The sequence below is a fragment of the Phoxinus phoxinus genome, assembly GCF_949152265.1.
Source record: "Phoxinus phoxinus genome assembly, chromosome: 16".
In the NCBI taxonomy this organism is placed as follows: Eukaryota; Metazoa; Chordata; class Actinopteri; order Cypriniformes; family Leuciscidae; genus Phoxinus; species Phoxinus phoxinus.
The window spans coordinates 24,192,251-24,213,356 of record NC_136891.1 but is presented as its reverse complement, the minus strand read 5'-3'; the positions used below and the strand labels follow the sequence as shown (position 1 = coordinate 24,213,356).

Sequence of the window (21,106 nt, the reverse complement as noted above, 5' to 3'; positions counted from 1 at the left end):
TTCTACTGTTTTTCTTTTTTTTTCACACTCAAGTCAAGACCATATGTTCATGTTGTGTGGAGACAGCAGTGTCTGTGATCTAGTGCTGTAGTTTTGGGACTGGTGAGCACGTGGTCTCATCTATCATGCATATGAAGGTAGGTATGCATATATATCACAAAGAGTTCTGGTCTCTGAGCGCACCGCTTCGAGACTAATCCTAAAGACGGATCCAAGAACAAGCCTCGCTCTTGGGAAACAGAGGGTCCTATTAGTTGTGTTCAGTGCGAGCATAAATCCCAACATTTGGGAACGATAGCAGAACTAGAGGATCTTAAATAGTTTTTTAACAATCATATGCTGCCATGGCAGAATTATCATATTTATGAGACAAATACATATGAATGACACCACAATGCCATAATTACCAGTGGGAAAATATGTAGTCGGTTGCAGCAAAACCCATCGGTTCAGAAAACCCTTGGTGAGAATACCCTATAATTATAATTTAACTGTTTTTTTAACTTAAGGGGTTTGTTGCAACTGAACACTTTCTGACTTTTGGATTTGGGGGTGTGCATGTGAATAAAAGAATCATGGTGGAAGCATAGCGATAGATTCTATTTACATTAGACCTTGTAGTATTTTGCAGAAATTGCAGTATTTTCTTTGTAAAATAGGTCTAAAACACAGTAGTTAGGTGCTATTTATACTTATAAATAGAGGCAGATAGTATTTGCACCTCAGTGTTATTGTATATTAAACGGTATGCAATAATAACAGAGTGTAAATTATTATATTTATTAAAATGATTAAATGGATGCCGCCTTATTGGGACAATAAAGCCCTCCCTACACCTAACCCTAACCGATAAACACTTTATTATTAAACACACCTTAGACACTTTTCGAACATGGTCTTGATTTTTATTGAAAATAAACGCCTTTCCGATCAGATATGTGATGGGAAAAGGCAGTAGAGCGAGTTCGTCAAATGGCGGATTTGAACTTGGGTCGATCTGCGTCAAAACTTTATGCCATGCGCCTTACCCCTACACTGCTACTTCTAATAAGCCAACGTCTTCCATAATTTTGTCTGGCCCAACCAGACGTCAGTGGGATGGAGTTAATGTAAATACCAACAGAAAGCTGGTTGGTTTTAAAGTAACTTCTGTGTGTGCAGTGCTTCATTCATCTCTTTTTTTGCATGCGAAACTTTGCTAAAATAAGTAACGTGACCGCACCTTGTTTCCTAAGCACTTATGAAAGTACAACATAGAGTCACAGAAGGTGAAACCTGGGAAAGAGGAAACCACAAGTTCACCAAAGCTTTCAAGCTTGGAAAACTGTTGAAATACTGTTTAAAATGCTGTGAAGTTACAGGTCACTGAGTTTCATTTAAAATATTCTGCCTATTTCAGTGCTGACGCACCTGATTCCACCCTAGTCACTGGGTACGTTATTAATCAAAGGCTTATTCAGCTGTGTTGTTGATGGAGAGAACACACATGAAATCCCCTTTCATGCAATAGATAAACATTAGTTGATGAATCATGTCGTGGTTTAGCGTACAGAAATTAATTTTGTTGAAATGTACCAAGACTTGGTCTAAAGCAGCTAGTGTGTGACTTCAGGTCCAGATCTGATGTTTACCTGGGAACACCAGGAGGGAATCGTTTGGGGCGGCTGCTAGTGTTTGTGGTGACTGTGCTGTTGGAGACAGGTGGGTCCGGACCTTCCAAGCGAACTGGTAGAGAAGGAGCAGCCGGAGCAGGATGCTTCTTAGGGATACTATAACCTGGAGGAGACCTGAGAGAGAGAGAGAGAGAGAGAGAGAGAGAGAGAGAGAGAGAGAGAGAGGCGTGAACGAACGGCCCTATTTCAACGATCTAAGCACATGGCACATCTAAAGTGCACGGCACGGCGCAAGTGCAACCTTGTTATAGAGCAACGCGCCAACAATGCGCTTGAACACACCTCGTTTTCAGACCAGCACGCCCATGGGCGCACAGATGGGCGCATTTGCTATTTAAACAACGTGGCGAAGGACGTGAAAATTATAAAAGCGTCGGGCTGAAACTAGCAATAAACACCTGGTGCCGCATTGCACCGGGTATATGATAGGGCCCGAAGGATTAACAGTGTGGGTGGGTATAACATTTCCATTACCCTTTGCAGTCATATGTGTTTACTGGATAACAGTTTTAAAGAATCATTTGGTTTCAGGCAAATTCTCTAATAAATGGTTCAACAATTCATTTAAAAGAACCAACCAACCCAACTCGTATACTGGTTTTACTCTACAGCATCCAACACAAGATTAATGAACTTTCCATGAATTTTAATTTGTTATTAATCTCAATTAGTTTTCTAGGCCTGGAAAACACAATTCCATGAAATTTCCTGGAATTCTTGTGATTCACTCTGTGTTAGTGTCAACTGTCCACCATTAATTATGTGCTGGTTTAAACTCTAGGGGTCAAGTACAGAACAGCACCGCTGGATGATAGGGTGGAGTGATGATGGAGGCGCCTTGAACAGGAAGTGGAGAGGTGAAGTACCTTCGGTGTAGCGAGCCACTGTGCAGCCAGGAGTTATCCACAGGGGGTGGCAACGGGGTGGAGATGGTAGAGGTGGAGATGTCAGTGATGATGTTTAAAGCCTCCTTCAAGGCGGCGTGGGTACGCAGCACCTCATCTCTATGCAGGGCCTGTTCAGGAGACTCATCCATCAGAGAGTACTGATCTCCTGAAGAATACAATTGAGCCAGCAACTCAGCGTGGATAAACTCCTCTACCTACGGATGAAGAATATAGAAATATATCAAAAGAAAATCTGAATAGGAGTTTAGACAAAATGTATAAAAAAATACACTGAGATGATGACATAGTTATATCCGTAGCCTAAAAAAGCTGTTTTATTCTGCATTAGGATGGTTCCCACTTCATGTTGAGATTACATGACTAGCTGAACAGCCAACTACACAAAGGCCGTTCACACCAAGAAAGATAATTATAATGAGAACTATACTGGCATCCACACCAAGGGGCGATAACATTGTGTTTATTATAAGAACGCACTGCAGTTATGTTGTCTGCCACTTTACATGTTCAAGATCTTTAAAGTCCGATAGCAGTAAATGTTTTTATAATTCATCAGCTGGAAAAAATTGTGATTCCAACGATATTGTTACCGTCACTATTAGGGGTGTAACGATACCCTCATGTCACAATTCGATACATATCACGAAACTGAACTCACGATATGATATTATTGCGATACTCCAAGACATTTGGTAATAGGGGGATATGGTTTTTACTGGTAACATAATACATTTGGCATTATCAGGACCCACAAATATTCCCCCATTGCATTATTATACATTATATTCAACATTATATATAGTACTGACACTGAAACTCTGTAAACTTGAATTTTTTCTGGCACAGTAATTTTCATTTTGGGTGAACAATACATATTGTCACTATCCACGATACATATTGTTGCATTTTTGTATTGCGATATATTGTGACACAATATATTGTTACACCCCAAGTCGGTATTGTTAAAGTAGTGGAGTGGAGTTCGTTATTCTCATAGAATTAGAACGCTTATTAAAACGTATAAACTTAAATAGATATCGTTTTAGTTATTGTTCTTGAATTAAACGTGCCCTTGAATATAAAGCCCACAGTGAAACAGTCTGGAATTGTTTTTTGAAACATAAATTAATTGGTCCAAAAAGATGGTACATTTATTTACACTGAAAACTGCCTGCACATGGAATCAAAAGTTCATATTTCTAAATATCACAATATAAAAAAAGACACATTTTCTGACCTAAAATACATTTTGAATACTATTGCTGTAACAATTCAAGTGCAAAAAAGTTTTGAAATATCTAACAGTAAAGTTTAGAAGTATAAAGTTCTATATTTAGACATTTAACAACTTTTTACTGTTCATAGTGTTTAGAAGTATAATATTTGTTATAGTATTTTTTTTTAAGTATGTAATAAATAATCTAAAAAAAATAAACTAGAAACATTACATACATTAAAACAAGTTTCCCTGTGAGAAGACCTAATATTACCAGTTTATATTTTTTTATAAAATAAACATTTACGAAAAAAGAAATATCTCATCTTACTTCATTTAAAAGTATTTGGGTAGAAATTTTAAAACAAATTTGATGTGAATTCATAGTTTTTCCTTCTGTATCGGATGTTATGTCAGTGTTAGATGCAGAGGGCACAGACATTGTTGATGACGAGGTGCATGATGGTCTTGGGCATTAGGTCTCGAATGCTTTTGTAGACGATGCTCATGTATGAGTCCACCAGGTTGCGGATGGTCTCGACCTGACGCTCTAGCTGAGGGTCCATGGAGAAGCTCTCCGTCTGGCCTGAACTCTCTCCATCCACCTGACCAATCAGAAAAAAGACAAATCTGGATGGGAAATGTACAATCAGCGTAGAGGGATGAGAAAGATGTTTCAGAGGGCAATGAGTGCGTGCGCATACATGAAGAGAACTAGGCCAGGAAAAAGAGATGTTGGGGGATAAAAAGACGAGAAGCAAGGAAATAATGAGTTTTACTTCAGTGACTGTCGGAGGGGGTGTGGTTGACTTCTGTCAAAGCAAATTATGGGGAACCCTGACAGAACTGTGACATCACTCAACGTGTAGCTCCAAAGCATACATAAAGACAGAAAGAGGGGGATGGAGGGGAGCGTGAAGAAAAAAAGCAAGGGAGCTGATTAGAAACAGAGCTCAGAGCCCCCTCCCTCGCTGATCCTCCATGGTGTGACACAAGAGCTGAGGAATGCAGCAGAGCTCCTGACCCCAGAGCATAGCCACCATGAAGCCTGCAGCCGTAGATTCAAACACACACACACACACACACACACACACACACACAGAGAGAGAGAGAGAGAGAGAGAGAGAGAGAGAGAGAGAGAGAGAGAGAGAGAGAGAGAGAGAGAGAGAGAGAGAGAGAGAGAGAGAGAGAGAGAGAGAGAGAGAGAGAAATGCTACAGGAGTGAGAGCTATACGAACTATAGTCCATTACGTTATTAGAAGGCCTCGATGGAATCTACTTTTAATGTACTGATTTTAGAGCAAAATCTGTAGAATTTTGAGCAATAAAATGTGAAATGTGTAAAACGAGAGGCGCTCCAGTTCTGCAGAAATATGTGGAGGTTTCTGCAACACTCTATGGGCCTGGTTATTATGTGGATAATCTTTGTACATTTCTTGAAACACAGCAGCTTGAAAAGAATGGACATTAAAAATAAAGGTTCTTCATTGGTTTCATTGGTTCTTTGAACTGTGTTTTAAGGGATAGTTCACCCAAAAATGAAAATCATCATCATTCAACCTAATGTTGTTGCAAACCCATATTTTCAGGTTCATCTTCGAAACCCAAATTAATATATATTTTTGATATATTTATATATTTTTTTAATTAATTTGGAAAAGTTATGGCACCAAAACACTGACAAACGTTCATAAAGACATTGTTAAAATAATCCATATGAAACGAGCAGTTTAATCCAGACACAATCGTTTTATATGATGAACAGATTTAATTTAGGCTTTTATTCACATATAAACATTGATCAACGCCCATACGTACATAGAGCACATATGGTAAACGAAAGCACAAACGTGCTTGCTGGACGTGCAAGAACTAGTGAGGTTTGTTCATTAAGCAAGTACAGATGAGCTTCTGTTTACCATATTTGATGTCCGATGTCTTCTGAAGACTTAGATTCAACCACTCAATTCATATGGATTTCTTATACAATGTCTTCAGAACTTTATGAAACATCAACATTTTGTTGGAATTGACTTTCAGGAAGGATAGAAATCTCTAATGTTTCATTAAAATTATCTTAATTTATGTCTTGAAGATGAATAAAAGACTTAATGGTTTGGAGCGACATGAGGGTGAGTACGTGTCGTGAAGACACAATTTTAATTTCTGGGTGAACTATCCCTTTAAGGTTCATTAAAGGATTCTTGAGTTAGTCATTTGGCTCTTTGGAGATTGCCAAATGCTGATGTTATTTCATAGGTTCTTCAGTATTGGTTTCTGGATTCAATAGTTTACTCAAGTTAATATTCTGTCATCATTTACTTTCTTCTATGGAACACAAAAAGAGAAGTTAGGCATAATGTTCACACTACTTTTTTCCACACAATAAAAGTGAATGTGGATAAATGCAAAAAGAACAAAATATCATCATAAAAGTTCTACATATGACTGTAATCCAAGTCTTTTGAAGCCATATGATCGCTTTTTTGGGTTCTCATCGTCTCCTAACAAATCGCTTGAATATGAAGTTTAAATATGTATACATGGCAATTACGCAAAGGCAAATAAAAAAGAGCTGCGTCCGAAATCAAATACTGTCTGATACTTCATTTCATGAGCATCAAAGTTGCAATGCAAAATATATTTTCTTACATATAGTGATGTACATCAGACTGAACCAGACTATTGAAAAGAAAAAACTTAGTTCTATCCATTGGTTAAAGGCAGATCTCGGCTGAATGTGAGCTCGAAGTCGATTGTAAGAAAGACATGAGATTAAAGCAGAAAAAAAATGCACGTATAATAAATCACTCACAATAAGATCTATAACATGCATTTAGAAAATCAATAGGGTGAATTTTCAAGCTAACCTTAAAATGAAAATCATTCAGGTACTTTTCACCCACTGTTTTATGAATACTACAAATTCGGGCATACTCCTTTCATATAAATTTTTGTAGGGAAGTAGGCATATTCAGAGGCAGGGATGGAATATGAAACATAAGTCATATAAACTACTTCTATGGTGCATGTTTGGTCTGGTCTGCTTACATTGTATGGAAAAGAGCAGCATGAACTTTCTTAAGAACTTCTCCTTTTGTGTTCCAAGGAAGAAAAAGCCGTGGGCCTTTTTTTTTTTTTTTTACTATTCATTTAAAGCACTAACACATGGTGTTGGTTTTAAGAACTAGGGAATAAAAAGTTTTGAGTGGAGCTTATAAATTTCCACATGGCATCTGGCTATAAAGCCCTTTTTGGTTTAAATTGAAACCTTTATTTAGAAGTATTAGGCCACAGGTTTTAGCGTACAGGTACAGAATCCAATGGGTTCTCGTGCTTACTGTGGTTTTCTCTGGGTAAACCCCAGCTCGCAGCAGAGAGGCCTTCCAGCTGTCCACATCGTCCTGAGTGTCACAGGCCAGCTCCAGATGCCTGTAGTCCTTATACACGTTCCTACAGGGAAAGTAATCTGTTAGCTGGTTCCCATGGCAGCACGTACACTCCCGCACAAACAAACGCAGCAAAACCCTCTCTCGCTCACACATATCATCTGTCCAAAACCACAAACCCCAGACCACCCCTTCTGCCCTGTTTGAGATGAAAATTCACTCTTTCCAATCTGATTCTAATCTAATTTCTTCCCCAGGTTTTGTCCTATCTCAACTTTTTATCCGTCATTCCCATTCGCACTTTACTTTTGTCTCGTATCTTTCTACCCAGTTTCTCTCTCCCTCTTTTTTCCCCTCGCTCCGAGAAAGTCAGGAATCTGGAGCCCATCTCTCTCCATCTGTTCCACATTCCCCCTAATTATACTGTTGTTCCTCTCCTCCTTTTGTTTCCCTCTTATTTCTCTCTCTTTTTGTGGCTATTGTTTCTCATTGTTGTGCCTGTGGGGTAAGAGGCTTAAAGTATAACGTACCAGCGTGTATTTGATTTAGTCTGCGGCTGATAAGAAAACGGCTATAAGAACGTGGCCTAAGAACGGTCAGTTCGGACACGCATACACTAAAACAACACACACACCAAAGCAACTGCATTCTCACATGCTTCGATCTCATAAAACTCAGCTACAAAACACTGTTTTTGCAAGCACAGATATGACTCAGTGCTACTAATTGCTATAACTGAGAAATTCTTTTTTTTACAACCGTTTAGTCCAAAAGTTTACACACTGTATATGACTGCATAAGCGATACACTGATCCAAGCATCCAAACATCATTTGCTTTGCAGACCCTCCTAATAAGGTGTAATGTGTGGAATACAATTTTGCGGTTAAACGATTCATAATTCATTGGTAGTTCATGATATTTATGGCAGGATAACTGCGGCGCTTGTGAATGTACTGAACTTTATTTGCCATTCCAAAACCACAAAGTACGGCTCTGACTTTTAAAAGGATTTAGACCTAAAAATTCAGTATGCATAACATCAACAAAACAATCTGTGTGCATCCAAAAATAATATTTGGCTACGTTTACGGGGCTTATTATGTTTTAACTGAAGCTTAGATCATATCCCAAAGTCTTAGATGCATGCAGTGTTATTTCAGTATTATTTATATACTATTATAGTATTTTTAATATATTTAGATTTTTTTATTTCAATTTTTGTTTAAGTTTTGGTTATGTGCTTTCGTCATTTTTTTCTTATTTTTTATGGAATATTGAATTCATGTGACCTTGTAACTAGTGTAGTCAAAAATATCAATATTTTGATATGTATCGATACTAAAATATCTGAAACGGTTCCAGTACTCCTTTTCTGCCGTATCGCTACACCGATCACTGCTGTATAACAGTGAAAACACAGAGAGCTGGAAATGTCCGCCAATGGCGGGGAAGCATTGTCTCATAAATGGCACGGAAAGAGGCAGGGAAAGAGTTAAACATGTTATGTTTCTATCCATCAGTTTGTAAAAACAAAACTAAAATCACATTTACTGTAATGCATTAACAATGGAAGTCTATGAGGAGAGGTTCCTTTGTAAATGCATTACTAAAAAAACTACTTTTGTTTGTTTTAACAAACTGATGAGCGGGTTGTAATTTTTGTCTGTGGTAATCGTTTCAGATGTCATAGCATATGTTAAACCCAAAGCATTCCTTTAATCACAGTCTTGAGTGAGTCCAGAACCGCACATACTCGCCGTCACATATGAACCCGGATGCAATGCACACTGATGCAAAATATGTGGAAGAAAGTGGATGAAAAAGCACTCTGCTTTTCTCGTGAGCACTTCTCGTGTGTGTTCTTTCCCCGTCCCATGCCAGACTGGTGTCACCGCTGAGACAAAAACGACATCTACCGCCTGACATCACTGGTCGCTCTGACACTAGGGAGTTGGTGGGTGTAAAGGGCACAGTATGAATCACTAGATCATTAGAGCGCAAGCGTGTGTGTGTGTTTAAAAGAGCAAGAGAGAAGAAAAGGGGATTTTTCTGAGTGCTGGGTGGTATGTTTCTGCTGGTGAGCGGGAATGAGTGTGGAGTTTATGAGAGCTTGAATATCTTTATACAGAGTGCTTGAAGTGATTCATGTGTGTGTGTGTGTGTGTGTGTGTGTGTGTGTGTGTGTGTGTGTGTGTGTGTGTGTGTGTGTGTGTGTGTGTGTGTGTGTGTGTGAGAGAGAGAGAATCTGATTGATTGTGGTGCAGCCCTGGGTGTTTACAATAGTCTGCCATGCCTCTCTCAGTGTCAAAGCTGTGTGCGTGTGTGTGTGTGTGTGTGCACGTTCACCGCAGCATACCAACATCTCTCCAATTAAGCAGCTAATCAATCCCAGACACACCCGCACTCGAAACTAAAGAGGCTGCGCTCGTAGAGACAGAATGTTAGAGACTGAGAGAAAAAGAGGATAGAGAGAGACATTGAAGTAGAGACTGGCCAGGAATGTGTCAAAGCGTGTCCTACTGCGCCCCCTGTTCCCGTCGTGCTCTTTGTGAAGTATTACTGTGAAGTTAGAGTGTGTTTATGTTAGAAAATATAAAGGTGTGCATTTGAAATGGAGTTATAAGCCCCTGTAGAAGGGCATGCGTGTGTAAGTGTGTGTGTGTGTGTGCCGTGACCACCAGATGTGAATCCACTGCAGTCTCCTTGAGATCATTTTCATTGCAAGGCAAAATCAACAGTCTTGGATCGGTTAGTGTGACATGCTCACTGACAGCCCATTAATTGCCTTTGCAGTGAATCTTAGGCTTTTGACATTGTCAAACACAATTACCATAAATAATACATTTATCTTAATTACCGTTCAAAAGACTGGGGTCAGTAAGAAATATAAATTTTATTCATTGAGGATGCACTAAATTGATCAAAATTTACAGTAAAAATATTTATAATGTTACAAAAGGTTTCTATTTCCAATAAATGCTTTTTTTTTTTACTTAAACTTAAAAATATGAAGCAGCACGACTGTTTTCAACATTGATATTATAAGGAATGTGTCTTGAGCAGCAAATCAAATTAGAAGGATCATGTGACTGAAGACTAAAGATGCTGAAAATTCAGCTTTGACATCACAGGAATAAATTCCACTAAATTTAACTGAAATTTAGTTTAAATAAGATAAAAGCATTGTAACATAGAAAAAAATTACTTTTCAATAAATGTGACTATTATGAGACAGCTGTATGGAGCAGGATTTTGGACCAATGAGATTTCACCATAGGCAGGGCTACCCAGTGCGACACTAAAGAAATAGAAACCAACTGACTGACAAAATATCCTGTCGCTCTTCGCAGCTGAATAGGACAGCGACACTTAAAAAGCGACTTCTTATTATATTAATCACGCCTGGTATTAATGACACGGGGTAACAGACTCTGAGAAAGCAGTCAGGAGCTCAGAGTACAAATTGCATCAGAGAGAGAGAAGAAACACAGAGGGAAAAAAAGCCTGGTTGTGGCACAGAGAAACATATTAAAAGAGGAGAAGAGAGCTCTAAATAACTGATTAATCTTCCAGACATTGTAGAATGGAATGTGTGTGTGTGTGCGTGAGAGAGAGAGTGAGAGAGAGAGAGAGAGAGAGAGAGAGAGAGAGAGAGAGAGAGAAAGAGAGAGAGATAGAGAGAGAGATAGAGAGAGAGAGAGACAGAAAGAGAGAAAATATTAAAGTCTTCTCTAAAATATCTCTAATAGAATAACTCTAATAATTCATTTCTACATTTCCTAAAGAAAATGTGAGTGGTGCTTGCCCATGCAAATAATTGTCACTAGGATGGTGTCCCTCCCTGTTTGTAAGTCTATGGGATTTTTTCACCCATTTTCACTGTGATCTCAAAACATACAGGGACAAACACTCACACAGGTCACACTGAGAGTTGAAATCTCCTTTAGCTGTGTGGGTTATAACAGGCATCCTCAAATAGCGGACCGCGGTCCGGTTCCAGACCCCGGTTTGGTTTCAACCGAACCACAAGACATAATGAGAACGGTAGCAACGTTTTACCGTTTCTAGTTAAATTGAGCAATGCGTCAAAACAACGGAGAGGTTCACACCACAAGCGTTCATGATTGTTTATTTGAATGATCTTTCAGCACTACATCCTCTAATATTTTTTATTTTAAGAGCCAAACATGCTTCATTTAAGCCTTTTCAGTGCGCGTTGCTTCTCTCCCCGCTAAATACGTTAAAAGTGCCACATTAAGAGCTGCAGATGACGCGGTTATTTTAAGAACAGTAGCTGAAACATGATGAGCAGTAAAATAGGTTAATATTTTAATATAAACACTGCGGAAAACGAGAATGTCACATTATGGAATAAATGCTTTTCTCCAAAACACGCTGGCCATAATTATTTACAGAGAACCCTTTTATTAAATACTCTTTGCAGCCTCCTTTTTCCAAGATAATAGCTCTGATTCTTCTCCTATAATGTCTGAGGATTTTGGAGAACACCTGACAAGGGATCAGAGAACATTCCTCCATTCAGAATCTCTCCAGATCCTTCAGATTCCCAGATCCATGTTGGTGATTCTTCTCTTCGTATAACGATGCAACTGAAGCAGAAGCAGGATCCAAGTGCATTTTATTAAATAAACTCAAAAGTTAATAACTTTAAACACAGTGTAACAAGACTCGGCAACAGGACACAGGAACAGCCAACATACAACGTTAAGAACTCACAAAGACTGAACTAGTCACAGGGCTTAAATACAAAGGCAAACAAGCTAAACAAGATAACAAGGGAGCGTGGCTAATCAGAAACACCTGGGGAGACTAATAAACAAGAAAAACTACAAAGTACTACAAAACATGGCACAGACCATGAAATAACTAAAGTCCACACAAGACAAGGGGGAACACAAGACAGGAATCATGACATAGCCCCCCACTTAAGGAGCAGATTCCAGACGCAGTCCAGGAGGGCGGTGGAGCGGAGGCGGGCCCGGGGGCGGGATGGAGGGCCAGGCCTGTGGAACGGAAGAGGGCCTGGAGTCTGCGGTAGGACAGGAGGCCAGGGCGGAGCAGAGCAGTCAGCCAGGGCGGAGCAGAGCAGTCAGCCAGGGCGGAGCAGAGCAGTCAGCCAGGGCGGAGCAGAGTAGGCAGTGTATTCGGCCAGGGCGGAGCAGGCAGTTCAGGGGGCCGAGGAGGTACGGCCTCTGATGTCTTAATCAGGTACCTACTGCCCCTCCCCAAAATTTTCTTAGGACGAGACTCAGGCGTGGTGGCCATCTCGGGACGAGACTCAGGTACGGCGTAGACGGCTATCTCGGGACGAGACTGAGGTACGGCGTAGACGGCTATCTCGGGACGAGACTGAGGTACGGCGGAGAAGGCCATCTTTTCCGGAAACTCTGGCTCGGCAGACGTGACGTGAACAGTCTCTGGCTCGGCAGACGCGACGTGAACAGTCTCTGGCTCGGCAGACGTGACGTGAACAGTCTCTGGCTCGGCAGACGCGACGTGAACAGTCTCTGGCTCGGCAGACGTGACGTGAACAGTCTCTGGCTCGGCAGACGTGACGTGAACAGTCTCTGGCTCGGCAGACGTGACGTGAACAGTCTCTGGCTCGGCAGACGTGACGTGAACAGTCTCTGGATCGGCAGACGTGACGTGAAGAGTCTCTGGATCGGCAGACGTGACGTGAAGAGTCTCTGGATCGGCAGACGTGACGTGAAGAGTCTCTGGATCGGCAGACGTGACGTGAAGAGTCTCTGGATCGGCAGACGTGACGTGAAGCTCAGGCTCGGCAGGACTGACGTGAAGCTCAGGCTCGGCAGGACTGACGTGAAGCTCAGGCTCGGCAGGACTGACGTGAAGCTCAGGCTCGGCAGGACTGACATGAGGAAGCTCAGGCTGAGGGGAAACTGTCGGTTTGCAGGGCTCCTCTGCAAAACCCATAGTGTGAGGTGAACCGGCCAGCAAAAGAGCATTGACAATATAAGACTCCAGCAAGGAAGTGGCATAAGGGAGCTGAGCGGCTCGGATAGTCCTCCACGGAAAAATATCATTAGGCAAACTTTATCAAAAGATGTTAAATGTGCCAGCTCAATAAAGTCCATGATATATTCCTCAATGGGCCGGGTCCCCTAACGGAGACGCATAATCTGTGCTGCTGGATTCATCTTGGTGAGTTCTTCTGTAACGATGCAGCTGAAGCAGATGCAGAAGCAGGATCCAAGTGCAGCAGTTTTATTAAATAAACTCAAAAGTTAACAACTTTAAACATAGTGTAACAAGACACAGGAACAGCCAACATACAACATTAAGAACTCACAAAGACTGAACTAGTCACAGGGCTTAAACACAAAGGCAAACAAGCTAAACAAGATAACAAGGGGGCGTGGCTAATCAGAAACACCTGGGGAGACTAATAAACAATAAAAACTACAAAGGACTACAAAACATGGCACAGACCAGGAAATAACAAAAGTCCACACAAGACAAGGGGGAACACAAGACAGGAATCATGACACTTCAGTTCAGCCCACTCATTTTCAATAGGGTTCAGGTCAGGGGACTAGGATGGCCATGGCAAAAGCTTAATTTCATGCTGAGTGACACATTTTCATGTTGATTTTGATGTGATGTGTTGATGTTTTGGATCATTATCCTGATGGAGGATCCAACCACGGCCCATTATAAGATTTCTAGCAGAGGTGGTCAGGTTTTGATTTTGATCTGGTGGTATTTGACAGAATCCATGATACCATTTGAACAAGATGTCCAGGACCTCCAGCAAAAAAATAGGCCCACAACATTAAAGATCCAGTGGTATATTTAACTCTGGCCATCTGGTGGGTTTGCTGCCAAAAAGCTCTCTTTTTAGTGTCATCTGACCATAGAAACCGGTCGCTTTTAAAGTTCCAGTCGTGTCTGACAACTGAATATGCAGCAGCGAAGAGGATTTTTCTTGAAACCTGTGTGTGTGTTTTTTTAAATCAACATGTGGTGATGTAGGGGATGTTTGATCATTTTGTTTAGGCTTTCTGACCCTAAGACTCAACTAATCTTGGCAATTCTCCATCTGTGATCCTTGGAGAGTCTTTGGCTTTCCTCCTCGCTGCGCATTAAGACAATATAGACAAACGTCTTTCCTGGCAGATTCGTAACATATTTAGTTGATTGGAACTTCTTAATTATTGCCCTGATGGTGGAAATGGGGATTTTTCAATTCTTTAGCTATTTTCTTACAGACACTTTCTATTTTGTGAAGCTCAACAATCTTTTGCTGCACATCAGAACTATATTCTTTGGTTTTACTCATTGTGAAGGATAGGGAATTTGGACTTTGTGTTTCCTCATATTTATACTCCTGTGAAACAAGAAATTATAGCTAGACAATTTCATGCTCCTAGTCACCCTGGTTTGCTAGAATTTTTAAATATTAATGGGAATATACTAGAGGTGCCAATAATTGTGTCCAACGTGTTTTAGAGAAAAACATTTATTACATAATGTGAATTTACCCCCACTTTCAGTTCTTTTACTTTCAATGAAAGGTTAGATTTTTGCAAAAACAATGTATGAAATATCAAAAGAATAAAAAATTCAGATTTATTTTTACAGTCATCATATTTACCAGGGGTACCAATTACCACAACTGTATATTTAAATTTGATCTTTACATCTTTTTAAAGATGAAAACATTTTCTCTGAAAAAACATGTAAAAAAATTGTTGTAACTGACCTCTGCTCTGTGTTAAAGATGGCAAAGACATGTTTGCTGGACATAAAGCCCTTTTCTATGTCCCGCACCTTCAGGTTGTCCAGAGGAAGCATATATTTCTTCTCTTTTTCCTAGAAAATGAGACAGACAATGGACATCTTAAGACTTTGTGAGGTGCCTACAGACAGCATTTCTGGGAACCTTTTTTAACATTCACACAAGCAAATCTTAATAAGCAACTTTATTATAGTGTCAACAAACTGCATTAGGAATTTCTCTTAAACTTGTGTCCTCACAAGGACAATGGTGTCCTCATTTACTCATCCTGTGTGACTTTGTCTTTCGTGGGACACAAAAGAGGAAAATCTTAAGTCTGTACTGGTTCCTCTTTTCCATTTAATTACACTGATTTGGTACTGGATATTTCCAGCTTCAAAATTGGCACAAATTTCAAGTCATTATTTACTGATAATCTTCCCCTCTAGTGAGCTATTAACCACTGAACCATTGAGGCAGTGAGGAAAACTCAGTCCAATTCATGAACAACTCATTCAGATCACTTCTGTGAACAAGATCAACCAATTAATTAAATACCTCTGTTTCAAAAGAAAAAAAAATCTGGACATATCTTGTAAACTCAAGACTTTTATTGCTCTCAAGTTTTTATTGTAGCTTCAGAAGACTTGGAATTTAGCGGGCATGAACCGCTTTTATGAAACGTTTATGGTGTTTTGCATCATTTTGGGAGCTTGAAGGCTTCTGTCCCTATTCATTGCAATTGCATGGAAAAGAGTGACCGGGACATTCTTCCTTTCTGTTCCAGCAAAGAAAGAAAATACAGGTTTGGAACAACATCAGGGTGAACAGATAATGACAGAAAATTCATTTTTGGCTGAACAATCTCTTTACCTGAATCTCTAAAATGGTGTGAACTAGAGAAAATTACTACAAGGAAGAAAGCCAAGAGCAAAGAAACAAAGAAAGAATCTATGGAAGATCTATGTGATCATCCTCAGGATGGATTCAGGCCAAGGACTTTTAAAAATGCCACTAGTTTTCACTTTTTGAGTAAAGAATTGAGAAAGAAAGAGGGAAAAAGAATGAAAGAGGAATCGAGAGATAGAGTGTGAGGGCCCACATGTGGAAGTCATTATTTGGACCAAGGCTCTAAAACACAACATTTCATCTGAAAAAAAAAAAAAAACTAAAGAAAAGAAAAAGAGCTCCCCCTCTCCCCCTCCCTCTGTCTGTACAGGAGGGGCTGGGGTCTCAGGAAACGGCTTGGATTACATTGCAAATAACGGAACGGAGATGTGGGAAAGAAAGAGAGGAACAAGGGATGAAAGTGTGAGAGGAAACACTCTAAAAAGAGTAAAAATGAAAAACAGAAGGGGAAGAGAGAAGCCATATGAAGCCACTATCAGTGATTGAGTCTGACTGAGGAGGAATTTTTGGGGGAAATTCAAGTATTTTCTGCAAATCAGCTAGACCATCTAAAAATCGAACATCTACCAGTTCACCTAAAAACTAAAAACACCTAAAAAGCTTTTAACTAAATTGGAATATTGCACAAAACATTTGCAAATAAAGGATAATTTCCATCCAGCGAGTCGAAGAAAACAAAATAATCTCTTCCTGATAAACTGGTGCCCAGTATCACTAAGAAAAACTTTAGGTTGTTGCAGTAGAAGCCACTGTAGGTATTTGTTTCGTATATAATAAATTACTTGCGTTGCAGAGCACGCAGATGAAATGCAATAAACACAGTCATGTCATCTTGCTTTTGGAGCCATTTTTAATGCATATCGAGGAATTTATTTGGTAAATGTGTTTCCATCGTACTTTGTGCGCATGTTTTCTTATCTTATAAAAATGTATCTGCCTCAATTGAGCGCATCAGTTTTAATGCACATTTTTAGAATGATGCACATCTTGGCATTTCCATCCAGCGTCTTTTTATGCAATATCCCACAATGCGCATAAAAATAGGTGGATGGAAAATAGCTATTGTTGAAGAATCATTACACAGCTCTTACCATTCAACAACAGTTCATAGTGAGCAGGAGCTGACAAGTACCAAAAAGGACAAAAAAGCATCATAAAGTGGACCATACTTCTTGTGTGCTACATTTGAAGTGTTCTGAAGCCATACGATAGCTTTATTTAAACAGACTGAAATTTAAGTCATTCACTACTACAAGAAAATAATGCTTTTATTGAGCAATGATACATTAAACTTATCAAAAGTGACAGTAAAGACATTTATAATATTATTTATAAATCTTATAATATTATTAATATCATGGTCTACACAAAAATATTAAGCAACTGTTTTCAACATTGATAATAATCAGAAATGTTGCTTGAGCAGCAAATCAGCCTATATTAGAATGATTTCTGAAGGATCATGTGACACTGGAGACTGGAGTAATGGCGCAAAAAAAATCAGCTTTGCCATCACATGAATAAATTGTAAATTGTAATACAATTAAATTGTAATAATATTTCACAACATTCCTTTTTGGCACTTGACAGCCCCTGGTCACTACAAAAGTTAGTGCAACAATTATTCAAAAAACAACAGCATACGGTTTGTAACAACATGTGGGTGAGCAAACAATGACAGAATTTTTACTTTTGAGGGAACTATTCATTTAAACTATCTCTCCTTGTCCTCCTTGACTCTTTGCACCCCTCCTTTTCTGCTCCCCTCGAAAACTTTCTCTCTTTTTTCATTCCAGAGGGGCCCACTTCCTGCCTGAGTTTTTTAGAGGTTAAAAAAAAGTTTGAAATGACAGGCTGGCGTTAGGAATACAACATCTGGTACCGCTTTAGAGAGAGAGTGAGAGAGAGAGAGAGGGTGAGTGAGAGAGAGAGAGATGGGGCAGGGAAGTCCAGAGGATGGCTGGGAGTACCGAGAGAGGACGGAGAGAGAAAGACAGGAGTGGATAGGAGCGAGTCGGACCAAAAGATTGAAAGAAAGAGAGGAATTGAGAAACAACGGACCACTCCAAAAGTTTATTCCTCAAGGGTCCCATCAAACCTTATATGGCCAGTGGGGTCCCTCCCTCTCTCTCTCTCTCCTTCCTTCTCTGACTCCTCATTCCCTCTTTTTTGCTATGCCTTCCATGAATGTCCTGCCAGATAGCCGGCTGCGGGAGCGAATGTGCCACGTCAAAGGCTGGATACTGCAAACCAACGCGGGACGGGGCCAGGGACGAGACGGAACTGAAAAAGTCGAGAACGGGTAAACGGACGTCTGGAGCTTCTCTCTCCGTCCTCTACATTGGCGTCATCCTGACTGAGAATAAGATAGAAGCAATGGAGACTATTTCTGCCGTGTTTATTTTGCATCTTCTACCGCCTCCTGTGAAGGTCGGGGCCAGCAGGGTTGGACTGAGTGATTGAAGTAGATAAAAAATAAGAGGTGAAAAGAGAGAGAGAGAGAGAGAGAAAGAGAGAGTGAGAGAGAGAGGGCTGGAACTATCTCCTGCTCCGTCATCCCAGTGTTCAGACTACCTGTTCAGGATCATACTGGTGTACAGTAGTCTGCACATTGGTTAGACTGTGCATGGACTCACTTCGTTGGGGAACCGACGCAAACTCTCAAACGCAAGCAAAAACACACAAAAACTCAACAACCGCAGGTGAAAAGTCAGACTCTGCTATGTTTGGTTTGTTATCTACACCAGTGTTGGTTATACTGCATGTCTCTGTGGACTCAAAGTTGGCGTTAACGACACATACAAGAAGTTTCTCAATGATTGAGAGCTTGAATTTAGGTGATTACCCACCATAACCCATTACGTGTCGATAAACCTGGCATGCGAATAATATTACCGTTCTAGTAGTCCTTCCTACCGTTTATGTGTAAATATGTACTGTATGTACTCAGGCCGAACTGCGCATGCATATGGCTTATATAAAAGCTTGGGGTGTCTGGCTATTTTTCCGTCTTGAGATGTTCAGAAGGCCAGATTTGTCCAGATCTCAGCATAATTGACGCATGTATGCATGCTAACTTAAGACTCTGATAAGAGGTGAAAAGACAGTGATTATGCCGAATGCAAACAGAAGTGGAGGGGTGCACAAGTCATCTGTTTTCCCTCAAGCAGCTCGGCTCAAAAAGAGAGAGAGGGAAGACTGTAGGAATGCGTGTCTGTTTAGTGTTGGGCGCTGATTAATCCAAACCAGCAGTCTCGGGCCATAAACGCCATCAGAACTGGGACAGATTTAGAGAAAGGAAGGGAACAACTGATGCCAGTTTGTATTGGAGAACAATTTTTAAGGGTAAAGAAGTGATCCATTTAAATGCAAGAATGTGTGAGAATTGCAATGTGATCTGCTGCAAGGGGTGAGGGGCTGTATCTCTTCCTCTCTCTTCTCTCTTCTCTCTCTCTTTCGGCAGGCTCTAGGAGGCTGGATGGTGTTTGGACAAAGTCTTACAATTTTCCACCCAGGAATGTGTATGGCCCCAATGAGACTGCCAACCACAGAGACAGAATGAAATGAAGAGAAAGTGAAGAAGATAGACAGGGAAAGAGATGGAGAGGTTGAAAACAATGTGATATGAAGTCAAATGTTCCCATTTTAAATTTCAAATTCTGGAACGGAATATACTCCAGGCAAACTTTAGAGGGATCATGCACACAGCCGTATTGAAAAGAAATTACGGCAATAATGGATTCAGCAGAACATAAGAAACTGTGAAGTCAGCTAACTTCTTAAGTCTAATATTTAAAAACCTGTGTAAAATTTAATTTAATTGGAAAGCCAATAATTTTAATATTATGTGTTCAGATCTGAATAGTTTGAGTCTAACGGTGTGTGACTTTCAGAAAAATATAACCATGTTCATGCAAATTCCTCTGTTTGAAGTGCCGCACAGGTTTTGAGTTTCAGTATTCATTAAAATTAGTGTTTGCTTATATAGTCGCATGCATTTGGCAGTCGGGACGACCGGTGAGCGTTAGTGTGTCTGCGTCTGTGTGTGTTTAAGATTCTGTGTATATCAATAACCATGTGTGTCTGAGTGTGTGTGTGTGTTTGTGTGTTAGTTTGACTTGGGGGGCTTCCAGCTATGTCAGGGTGATCCAGACCAAATGCCTTAATTCCCAATGGCCAGAGAGAGACGGTGGGGGTATAAGACGAAAAGGGAGCAAGTAAAATAGCAGCTAAGAAAGAAAAAGAAGGATTCAACAAAACGAGAAGTGAAAAATAAGTGGATATAACAGTTTCATAATCTAGTAATAAAAGCTACTGCATTTAAATGACTATTTTGGTTAAGAATATTGTACGTTTTCAGTGTCATTTTTACTTTTTTGTAGTTTTTTTGTATGTTAAATGCAATGATGTGAAAAGAACTATTCAGAAGACATGTAGAAGCCCTTTATGCTTGTATTCAAGTAATATATTACTTTGTCCTCTCTCTTGCCCCTTTGCTTCCGGCTTCCGGTCGGGAGAAGCAGGCTGTGCTGCCAATGACTGAGAGCGTTGTCTGTCTGCCTGTCTACACTTGCTGTGCAGAACTTCCTGCACCTGTACAGCAGGCACAGACAGGCAGACAGATGGCAGCCCGCCTGACAGGCCACACAGTGTGACTGACACAGAGACCAGCCAATCAGTTCCACCACAACCTGGCAGGGAACTTTAAGCGCACCACTGACAACTGTATTTTACCATGATCATCATAAAGTCATTAAATGAATGAACAACACTTAATCTCTAGTTACTCGCCTCATCATCTTTAAACCAGGACAGACTCTCTGCGGTGAGCACGAACCAGTACTCCTTGGCTCCTCCTTTGATCAGGCTGATGTTGTTGATGGTTAACCAACCCTTGCGAATCACCTGAGGGGCAAAAGTCACAGGTGAAAAGTCTGGGTTCATGGTTCATTAAAAAAAACAGGCTGAGATTATCTGGTCCATTAAGAACCAAAAAGGTCAAGGTGAACTTAAAGAACACAGCAAATCTGTATCCAGGTGGTAAATTTCAATGGTCCTTTATCATGGATGGATGGATAGATGTTACAATACTACATTGAAAAGGAGAACTAAAACAATATAATAAATGCTAGTGGGCAGAGGATGACAGAGAAAAAATGAAGGGATGAGAGGGTGGAGGTGAAGAAAGAAAAGGAAACAGAAGATCGGGATGGCAAAGGGAGAAAGGGGAAAGGTCCAAAACATCCCGTA

The 21,106-nt window shown here is 40.2% G+C and overlaps 1 protein-coding gene across 1 annotated transcript in view; it reads right to left on the bottom strand.

Moving 5' to 3' along the window:
- dnm3a (dynamin 3a) overlaps positions 1 to 21,106 on the bottom strand; it is a 46,272-nt gene that overhangs the window by 3,250 nt on the left and 21,916 nt on the right. Inside the window, exons 15-20 of the mRNA XM_079583849.1 lie at positions 20,648 to 20,761; positions 14,933 to 15,042; positions 7,139 to 7,250; positions 4,238 to 4,402; positions 2,540 to 2,775; positions 1,632 to 1,787 (exon numbers count right to left, since the gene is read on the bottom strand). Of these exons, the coding sequence (XP_079439975.1) occupies positions 1,632 to 1,787; positions 2,540 to 2,775; positions 4,238 to 4,402; positions 7,139 to 7,250; positions 14,933 to 15,042; positions 20,648 to 20,761 (893 nt within the window). The remainder of the gene's footprint in view (positions 1 to 1,631; positions 1,788 to 2,539; positions 2,776 to 4,237; positions 4,403 to 7,138; positions 7,251 to 14,932; positions 15,043 to 20,647; positions 20,762 to 21,106) is intronic.